Source organism: Lupinus angustifolius, chromosome LG09, assembly GCF_001865875.1.
Source record: "Lupinus angustifolius cultivar Tanjil chromosome LG09, LupAngTanjil_v1.0, whole genome shotgun sequence".
NCBI lineage: Eukaryota > Viridiplantae > Streptophyta > Magnoliopsida > Fabales > Fabaceae > Lupinus > Lupinus angustifolius.
In genome coordinates, this window is record NC_032017.1 from 5422259 (window position 1) to 5433430 (window position 11172).

General features: G+C 37.7%; 1 protein-coding gene across 2 annotated transcripts in view; it reads right to left on the reverse strand.

Moving 5' to 3' along the window:
• Positions 1–11172, reverse strand: part of LOC109356556 (trafficking protein particle complex subunit 8-like) — a 21096-nt gene continuing 9924 nt past the window's right edge. The window contains exons 18-27 of one of the 2 annotated variants that reach the window (XM_019599935.1): positions 11021–11122; positions 10751–10875; positions 9803–9985; positions 9582–9692; positions 9090–9257; positions 8836–8994; positions 8369–8602; positions 7506–7673; positions 1287–1399; positions 1–1161 (exon numbers count right to left, since the gene is read on the reverse strand). In XM_019599935.1, coding sequence (XP_019455480.1) covers positions 612–1161; positions 1287–1399; positions 7506–7673; positions 8369–8602; positions 8836–8994; positions 9090–9257; positions 9582–9692; positions 9803–9985; positions 10751–10875; positions 11021–11122 — 1913 coding nt within the window. In that variant the 3' untranslated portion in view covers positions 1–611. Of the gene's footprint in view, positions 1162–1286; positions 1400–7505; positions 7674–8368; positions 8603–8835; positions 8995–9089; positions 9258–9581; positions 9693–9802; positions 9986–10750; positions 10876–11011; positions 11123–11172 lie in introns of both variants that reach the window. The other variant, XM_019599934.1, reaches the window with a different exon arrangement.

Below are 11172 nucleotides of genomic sequence, written 5' to 3' on the forward strand. Positions count from 1 at the left end.
TAATATTAACACCAAAAATAGAAAACGATTACGTTATTGTAATAACAAAATACATAGGAGCACTCTGATTAAATTGTACCATAAAACTCTCAACAACTTTTTATAGCATAATAAACCTTGTCTTACAAATCTGCAACAGTCTGAAAACTAAAGCACTCTGAAGTTCTTTGAACATATGTATCAAAATTAGAAAGAACAATTGCTCCTTCAACTGCTCCCAAAAGATTGGTATAACCATTTTTTGTGCTGAGAGCACCCACAGATCAAATCTATAGGAACTCTGGGTTGATTACTGTACTCAAATTCCATCAACTGTGGGGCATATAGGAAATATGTTACAGGAAGATGGTCTTTACAAAAATACTTGCCATTAAATTCCTTTCTCAGATTAGGCCAGTCCAAATATATTTTCACTGTCATTATTGTTTGAACAAAAATAACTTGTGTTCCTACCAATTTTCCCTCTGAATTCTTTTACATGGTACCTTGTTCCTATTGCTGTTTAATAATACATGCAGTAACGTATTTCATATATACACCCCACAGTTACAAATCAGGTCTAAAATTGCAGCACGAGTTGTAAATGGACAGCAAAAACAATTACCTGCTTCTCAAGCGGATTGGAGAACAGTGAGATAGTATTTATACCCCAGGCACTTGCCTGAAGTATGTTTCGTTTCGTTAGAATCTCCAGGAACTTTGGATGGAAGATTCCAACTCAAAGTGTAATTTGATAGGTCATATGTCCCAGGAGAGAACACACATATCTGAAGAGGAATTTCCATGGAGGACATAGGCTCAATGTGGACACTGGTAGAGCCTGACCCAGACCAAATGTAAGGGGAAACACCTTCCAATGATAGTGCCTTTCCTGGTTGGGTTTCAAGAGCATTTGATGTGGTGACTTTAAGTTCATTCACTGTTGAGACATCATGCCACCCTGCTTGGTTATCAGGAGTTGCTGATTGAACTGCATCAAAACTGTTGGTATGTCTGATAATACCAGCAGAATCTGAGGTGTCAATGCGCACAAAAACAGTGGCAACAGAAGAATTGTAAAGATGCATCTTCAGATCTATTTCACAGAAGGATTCAGAGAAATCATGATGCAAGGTTTGAGGTCCATCTAGCAGCCATGAAATAGGGCCTGTGCTAGCAGTGCTGTCAGGAGACAAATATATTAACATAGATCCCCCAAAAATAGCTAGTAAAATAACGTACATATGAATAGATAAAATTTATCATAAAGTCAAAATCCAATGTGTTATATTTGGAATGGAACACACCTGGAGTGACTCGCATGATGTGACATAACATGAGGAGGATCAGAAAAGCTAAGATTACTGTTACTCTTGAGTGGTCGAGAGATCAATACAAAATCAATAGTATTTAAGTCAACCTGATCCAGAAAATAGGTGAAGCTGGCATCAGTAATAGGAAAAAGAAAATAATGAACAGTGTAAGAATGTTGCAATAGCCAATTTAGATATTTCATTAAATATTTATACTGCTAAAAGATGAAGATGTTGCATTCATTAAATTATGCCTGTAGACAATATGAGACTTACTTCCCAACATGCTCCCTTCCACAGAAGTCTATCAGGCCAGGAGAAAGGTTACCTTCGACCTATGACTAAAGGACATGTTTTGGCTCATGACAACCAGAGAGAAGTTGAGCTCTAGCTCTGATACCATGTCAAGGTTTCATCTCAAAACTAATTGGCAATGAGAGGAGTAGCCCAAGAAATATTTAAACCATGCCTAAGAGAATGAGACAGACGATGTGGGACTTACTTCCAAACAAAGCAAGTAGGGTTTTTAATTTGAAAATATTATTATTTAAGGAAGAGAACTATATAGTAGAGAAAGTAAAGTATATCCTCCAGCTGAGAAAAAGAAAGACAGACAACTATTTAACAAAGAAACTAAGAGTGCACAACGGGAACCTGATCCTGTAAAAAGATAAAAAATATAAAGAAATGAAGAGAAATCTTATTGAAAAATTGCAATTACAGAGGAGGAGCTTATCCCTTTAAATAGAGGGAAAGCAATAGAAAAAGTAAAACAAATTAGTAACTGCATAAAGTAGTTACTGATCCTAACAACTTCCAGTAGGTGCACATAACAATTAGCACATGCTAATTGTTAATTGGCACATGATAAATGCTTAAGTAAAACTTAACTAACTCTATTCTCTAATATACCCCCCTGAAACTGAGGGTAGTTGACTAAGGATGCTAAGTCAACTACTTTAAGTTGCTTTCTTAGAGTTAGAAATCTATTAGTAGCCAAAGGCTTAGTGAGCACATCAGCAGTCTGAAAATCAGAGGGGATGTGTTTCACTTGAAGAGATTTGGCTTGAATCCTATCTCTTACAAAAAAGAGATCAAGCTCTATATGTTTAGTTCTGTTGTGGAGCACTGGATTGTGAGACATGCTCACAGTGCTGAGATTGAGATAAGCTCACAGTGCTGAGATTGTCGCACGAAATAAGAGGAATTTGATGAGGAATCTTGAGTTCTGATAGCAAGGACTCAATCCAAATCATTTCTTGAGCAGCAAGGGCCAAACTTCTGTACTCTGCTTCAGTGCTTGATCTGGAGACTATTTGCTGTTTCTTGGACCACCAAGTAACCAGATTAGGCCCTACAAACAAGCAGGCCCCTGATACAGATTTTCTGTCATCAGGGTCAGTGGCCCAATCTGCATCACATAAGCCTGTGAGAGTGATGGGAAGAGAGGAGACTGAAACAGCAGCCTTGAGATGTATGCCAAAGCTGAGAGTCCCTTGAAGATATCTTAGAATCCTTTTTACAGCAACCCAATGTTGGTCAAGGGGATTACCCATAAACTGGCACACCCTATTCACACTGTAAGCTAAGTCAGGCCTAGTGATTGTAGCATATTGGAGAGCTCCAACAATTGATCTGTACAAAGTAGGATTGTCAAATTGTTTGGACTCTGATTTGGATAATCTGCAAGTTGTTGCCATAGGAGTAATGCTGGATTTGGCAGATTCCATATTGGCTTTCTGGAGAAGATCTTTAATGTACTTGGTTTGAGTGAGGAACAGAGAGCCATCTTGAAGATGTTTAACTTCAATGCCTAGAAAGTAGTCTAAATTTCCTAGGTCTTTGAGAGCAAAAGCAGAGCTTAGTTTGTGAACTAGAGCAACAATTTGACTGTGTGATGACCCAGTGATGATTATGTCATCCACATAGACTAAGACAAAGAGTTGGTATGTACTTTTGAGACAAATAAACAGAGAGTTATCACATCTGCTGTTTTGAAAGCCTAGTTGAAGAAGGGTGCCTTTAAATTTCTCAAACCATTGTCTAGGTGCTTGTTTGAGGCCATACAATGCCTTGTGTAACTTGCATACAGTTGTTTTATCACCATTTTGAAAACCAATAGGTTGAGACATATATACATCTTCATTGATGACACCATTTAGAAAGGCATTGTTTATGTCAAGCTGCTGAATAGTCCACCCATAAGTAACAGCAAGAGTGAGGAGAACCCTTATTGTGACAGGTTTGACTACAGGTGAGAAAGTCTCATTGTAGTCAACTCCTGGTTGTTGATGGAAGCCTTTGGCAACTAGCCTGGCTTTATATTTGTTGATAGAACCATCAGGGTTCTCTTTGATCCTGAATATCCACTTGCAGCCAATTGCCTTTTTATGTGGAGGTAAGGGAACCAGGGACCAGGTTCCTAGTTTAAGAAGAGCATCATACTCTTCTTGCATAGCACTTTTCCAAACAGGACTGAGAAGGGCCTCTTTAGGGTTGGAGGGTTCAGACTGGACCAAAAAGAGGCTTGCAAGGTTAGGCAAGATGGATTTACTTATGCCAGCCTTGGACCCTGTGATCATAGGGTGAGAAGGTTGAGGGTCAGGGGTTAAAGATGACGACGAGGAGGGAGGAAGGGCAGTGGAGGATAAGGGAGATATGGAGGTGGATGAATTAGAGGATGAAGGATTAATAGGGTTATTTAAAATTGCAGTTTCAGAAATAGGTGTGAGGGGAAAGGGAGAATTTTGAGTAGGGTTAATGTGATTGAGGGTAGATGTTGGTTCTGAGGGATAAGTATTTTCAGTGGTGTAGTTGTTGGGAGAGGTGTAGTTGTGGTTAGATAGGTTGTTTGGGATAGGTGGATGATGAGTGTAGAGGTCAGAGGTGGATGAATCAGAGGAAAAATGTTTGGTAGGGTTTTTATAGGGAAAGGATAATTCATTAAACTTGACATCTTTAGAGATGTATATTCTTCCATCATTGGATAGGCACTTGTATCCTTTATGCATAGAGGAGTACCCTAAAAAGGTGCATTCTGTGGATTTGAAGTCAAGTTTGTGGGAGTTGTAAGGTCTTAGTAAAGGAAAGCATGCACAACCAAAAATATTTAGAGAAGTATAGTCAGGGTTGGACCCAAATAGAAGGTAATGGGGGGATTTGTTATCAAGGGTGGCAGAGGGGAGTCTGTTAATTAGGAAGACAGCAGTGGTAAAGGCATATTCCCAGAAGGTGGGAGGTAATCCGGCATGGGCTAATAGGGTTAGGCCTGTTTCCACTATGTGTCTATGCTTTCTTTCATAGTCTATGTGAAATACCTAGGTTGGATAGATATGAGGTAAAGGGTCTAAATTCACCTCCCCCATCAGTTTGGACAGCTTTGATGGTTCTAGTAAATTGGGTTTGAACTAGTTTGATAAAGTGTTTGAAAATGGTCAAGGTCTCAGATTTTTGTTTAAGTAGGAATATCCATGTGTGTCTGGTTTTTGCATCAACTATTGACAAATAATATTTAAAACCAGATTCAGAAAGAACTGGTGCAGGCTCCCAAAGGTCTAGGTAGAGTAAATCAAAGGAATTAGAATAACAAGTAATTGAATGAGGTGAGTGTATCCTATGGGACTTGCCATAACAGCAAGCATTACAGAAAACAGAGGCAATTTTATTTGAGTAAGGTATTTTACAAAGAGACAAAATATTGTTTACAATGTTTGTGTGAGCATGACCTAGCCTACAATGCCACAAAAATTGGGTAGAACATTTTGTAGAAGCCAAGCTATCTATGCCACTTGAGGTGTTCTGGGTGTTTGATTTGGGAATGGAGGCATAGCAGGTTGACTTTTGAGGGAAAAGACTCTGGAAAGCATAGAGACCTTCTGAGGTGAGTGTCCCTTTGAGGAGAATGGTGTTAGAACCCTGTGATTTCACAAAACATTCATTAGGGTGGAATTCAAAGTAACACTTGTTATCTTTGGCAAATTGAGAGACACTAATTAGATTTTTAGTAATGGTGGGAACAAGAAGAAGGTTATGTAAAGATAAAGATATGTGAGGATTTAAGGGAGAAGAAAATGTGGTGGTTCCACTACAAGATATGGGTTCTTTAGTGCCATTACCCATATATAGGTGTTCTGGACCAAACTGTTCTGCTGTTGGATGAACTAGAGCAGGATCAGAGGTGATGTGGTTGGTGGCACCAGAGTCAGGGAACCAGAGAGAGTGCCTAGGATCAGTGCCTCCAGTGCTAACATTCATGGCATAAGGTGGGTAGCCTGGGGAAGGTTGATATTGAGGACCATTGAAGGGATAGGTTGAAAAGGGGGTTTTGTGGGAAGGAATGGGTGAATGATAGTAGGGATAGTAGGGAGAGGAGGGAATGGGATAATTTTGGCCAATGTGAGAGTTGGTTGATTTAGATGGGTGATGGTCAGGTCTGGGTCCCTTAGGATAGTTGGATTGAGGGTTAGTAAAGTGAGAGGGAGGATATGGGTAGGGGTAGGCTGGATAGGGGTTGGGAATGTTGTAGGGGGCAAAGAAACACCATGCTATAAAATGCTATCCCTTTCCCGGAGCAAACTGTCCACTGTAGCTACCGAGGTGGTCTCACTCCGAAAGGGAATAATCGAGGGAGGATCCTTTCCATACAAGACCTTGAAGGGACACATGTGAGTAGAGGCATTATATGAACAATTAAACCACAACTCCGCCCAAGCCAACCATTTCACCCACTGTTTAGGGTGTTCCCCCACAAAACAGCGTAAGTAGGTCTCAAGTGTTCTATTTATAACCTCCGTCTGACCATCCATTTGTGGGTGATATGCAGAACTAAATCACAATTTTGTGTCGGCTAAACAAAACAATTCCTTCCAGAACATACTCATAAAACTCGATCACGATCTGAGACAATAGAGATTGGGAACCCATGTAACCGAATAACCTCCTTCACAAAGACTTGTTCTAGCTCATTGATAGAGGGTGGATCAATTTGGCTCTCAATAGCTGTGATGACAGGTTGGAATTCTTCACTTAATCCATCAAGGATGTAGTCAGTGTGTTCTGCTGTGGATATAGGGGTGCCTATAGATGCGAGGGAATCAGTTATGGCTTTGATTTTGAAGAAATATTCTGAAATGTTGTTGTTGCTTTGAGAAATTGTGCGCAGTTGGGCCCTGAGTTGCCTGCTTCTAGCTTTGGTGTGGGCATTGCAAAATGTATGAAGTTCAGCCCATAATTGACAAGATGATGTGCACCCAAGGACTCTTGTCTGTAAGGAGTCAGAGATGGAGTTGAGGATCCAGGCAAAGATGGTTTGATCCTGCTCCTCCCAGCTAAGGAATGTAGGATTGATGTGATGATGAGTACTATCAAAGTCAGAGAGAAATTTGGGTGGAACATCAGTGGGGTGAATGAATCGTATTGCTCTGTTGGATCTGAGAACAGAGAGCATGAACTGGCTCCAAGTGAGATAATTTTTCTCACTGAGTTTTGTAGAAGGTATGGGAAGAGAGAAAGATGGAGAATGTGCTCGAATAGGGGGAGCAGATGAATGGGAAGGTGGAGGAGTGGAGGGAGCTGAGGCAGTGGCCATTAGGGCGAGTGATACCATGTAAAAAGATAAAAGATATAAAGAAATGAAGAGAAATCTTATTGAAAAATTGCAATTACAGAGGAGGAGCTTATCCCTTTAAATAGAGGGAAAGCAATAGAAAAAGTAAAACAGATTAGTAACTGCATAAAGCAGTTACTGATCCTAACAACTTCCAGCAGGTGCACATAACAATTAGCACATGCTAATTGTTAATTGGCACATGATAAATGCTTAAGTAAAACTTAACTAACTCTATTCTCTAATAGATCCTGTTGTGAATCAGGTATGTCAACATTCTTGAAGCAAAAAATGGACCAAACACCAAAGAGATGATAAGAATATAATCCTTAATTTTAGGGCAAAGAAAATCGACGGTAAAAGTGTGCTTTCTTAAGTTAGTAAATTTTTTGGAGCAAATACCACCTTACACTTAATACCAAAAAATTAAGCATGGGAAGGAGGAAAATAAAACAAATCATTTTCACTCTTGGTTAAAAGTTATTTTTCAACAGTCATCTTCCACCATCCCATTTTCACTTACATACCGTAATTGGTAATAGGAAATTCTAATGACGAACAGAAAATACCTCATAGTCAGACATTATAAGAGCAAAATATATGTCTACCTCGTGTGACAATTCCTGCTGCAATCTTTCATAATGGTGGAAATTGACCAAAGGTGCACTGTTTACATTGTAAACTAAATCCTCATTGCTTTGGGGAACCAATCTTACATCACTTGTGACAGACACGGTAGATATGTTGTCCTCAAAAGTCGATATTGTACTTGATTTCTGATGACAAAAAATAGCCTAATTCATTCAACTGTAATCATCATGTTCATGTGTGTGTAGGCACACACTCTTCAACAAATTTTATGAGGCTAGCATAACTTGAACAAAAGCACACAAAAATGTATATGGTGTAAACAACTAAACTTGTTGAAGAAATGTGTACTTTTGTGAGTGCTTTTGTGATTGGTACTCTATAAAATAACAACAGCACACAGAGAAGCAAAAATATACTGATAAAGCCTTCTTGTAACTAACTAATCTAGAATCAATAAATAATAATCATCCTATATACATTTAATATGTGAGACTTGCGTTGTTAAAAATTGCTTCAAAGATACAATCTATGCAGAATAAAATTTCTATAATCTCTTAGCCACTCAATAATTAAAATTCATTTCTTGGGAGTTCTACCAGATATGCAGAATATATATGCAAACCATATACTAAATGTCCCAAAACATTTGTGTCTCTAATAAACTACATAATATGGATACAACTGGTTAAAAGATTTTCAAAAATAAATTAAAAGAAAGAAACGTTGCTAGACAATTTGATCAATAAGACAATAACCACATTTTACAGTGAATTAACAAATGAAACAACCCATAAATGAAACCTCCTTTGTCCTAACAAAAAACATGTTATAAAGATGAATCACAAAATAGAAACCAAGAGTGTGTGTGTAGAATACAAACCTTTAGTGTGAAGAAACATGATACTGCTTGACCAGCCATCAATGATTGTGAAGGAAAAATAGTATCAGGGGATTGAAGTAATGAGATTTGCCAGTTTTGCCCAATAGATGACAATTGAGAAACTTGGAAACATTCCGAGCTTGTCTTGTTAACAACATCCAATCTAACAAGGAATTCTTGTATTCTCAATCGAGAAGGACTAATTTGAAATGAGACATCCAATGATGGTAATACCTATATCACCAAATTTTGGCACTTGAGAAAAAATAGGTCTATAAATGTTAAATGCGAAAATGAGCCAATTAACAAGAACCTTTTTTTTTACTCATAACCGAGCCAAGAAAATAATTCATAGAACGTAGTATTCAATTTTATGTTTCACACCACGGTAAAAAAGTGATACCATAAAAAGAAAATAAACCAGATGAAGTCCAAAAAGTTTCATTTCCGGCATCCATGATACTAACCTGCACGTTATAATGCAAGCGCAAGGTGCGATATTTGATGACACTCGATATATCTTCCATCTCATAATATATGCTCAAGTAAAGGGAAATTTCACCTGGAACAGCAGCCCTAAACCAAAGAGGCCACAAGAAAGGTGTTTCACCTTGCACTGAAGTACCCTGAAATGAAGCGTAAATTCATGTAAACAAGAGGTTAACAGGTGCAATACAGATTAAAGCGCATACACAACTTACATGGAAAATATTCCACTCACCTCTGGAAACAGAAAGACTGTGTCAGACAAGATACTATTATTGGCATGTACATCACTTTGTACTGATGAATCTGTCTTCTTTGTTAAGCAAGCAGGAAACTCTGACTTCATATCTCCATGATTCCCTATAATAAGGAATCTAGGATCACTTACCTTCATCTTCAGATTCTGCCAAAACCCCAAATGAATTTGTGTTTAGACAAATAGCATGGAAGAAAAAGCAGGAGGAAAGCCAGTTCCACCCTGACACAGGGACATGCCTAAGACAGCAGACTGCGCATCTATATTCAAATAACACTATGCACCAGACGTAATTGTTAAACAAGAATAACTGATCCCAGCACAACTAACCCATCATTTTTCCATAATCACACCACACAAATTAGTAATATTTCTGTTATCAAAATGACTTGACATTCAACTAAATATACAGAATAAATATATATCCTAGAAGTAATAGCTCTTTAGAGTAATTTAATCCAAGCATGGTACCTTGACAGGAAACTCGGATGGGTTCTTCAACTCTAAAACAAGTTGCCGTAAATCTCCAGCATATGCCTTTCCAGGTAACAAATTAATGGAAGCCTGAAGTTTGGGTATGCTCTGGGATTTTGGTAGAGGAAAAAAGCTACTTGGTCAAAATACAGAAGAGGGAGAAGACAATTCATTTGGAAAATGACAATAATGAGAAAAGGTGGGATAAGAGCATGCACCTTAATGACCATAAACTTAAACTTGTCATTAGGTGAGCGCTTTCCTTTCCTTCTAGCTTTTACAATATTCTTTGGGAGGCTCAACTCAAACTTGTGAAAGCCAACTATAGTACCTGACAGTTTCCACCTAACACCAAGAATTTCAAGAGCACCTTCTACCTTGGGAGTAACTGATAATTGAGCCTAGAAACCAAATACTTGAGATTATCAATTTTCATAAGTTGACAACTTATAAATACAAAAATATATATTCAACAAAAAAATTGTATAGGAAGGATTGTTAATTATTTTAGTCATTAGAAAAAAAGGAAAAATCAAGACATCCTCTTATTTTGCAATGTCAGGTGGCTACTTAAGGAATAATCTGTTTGAAGTTTTTGGAGTATAGAAGTTGAGTGTTTGCCACCTTGGAGCAGTTTCTCGTGATACCATTTAAAGATTTCGAAAAAGAAAAGGGAGGATAAAACTTAGTAGCAATATGTTGGTTATGGGACGATAAGAAATGTAATCAATCAGATCAATCCAACTCTAATTTCATTTTCCATCATAAAATAAAGAACTCACATTTTATTTTTCTCCAAATTTATGTCTTAGCCTGCCTTATTCAAAAAGGGGAGGATCTTAACAAGAGGTACCATATCTACATCATCCAGAACTCAAGTCTAGTGCTATTTTCTTATAAACAAATATTTGATACAAAGAAAGAGAAAAAGTAAATTAAGATGGAAATGCATAATTACTTGATTTTCACAATGCAAATTAATTGCATATTTCCACACACACAAAAAACAAAAAATGCAGATGTCTTGATTATTCACAATGTAATTCAATTAGATATATTTTTAGTCAAAGCAAGACTCATCTACTGAAATTCATGTCTAAACTGTGACCATGATAGATCAAAAGAAGGGTGAGATTAGGTAAAATTCTTGAATACTACAAACTCACCAGATTTGTTTGACCACCTCCTAATAAGAAATCAACCTCAGACACCAAAAATGAGGAATTGTCTGAATTCATTTCCTTGAAATGATCAACATCATTACCATCCTCCAAACTTGACTTGTTTTCATCTGCAGTACCCAGGACAAACTTTTATTAATCAGAAGAAAAAGATTACCAATATAAAGTATTGATTAATAAATATAAAAAGATGAAGAAAGCAACAAAGAAATGGTAGAAGATAATATAAACAGAAACTCATCTTACCTAGTCTACTTTCATCAGTAATAGCGGAATGCTTGCAAATGAGTCTAACACCAGATATGGGGATTGAGATTTGCAGAGGGTTTTTGAATTCAATGTTCACTTTCACAGCCTCTGTAAATGGGTGCAGCGGATAAACAATGCATCAACAACACATAGGGGGG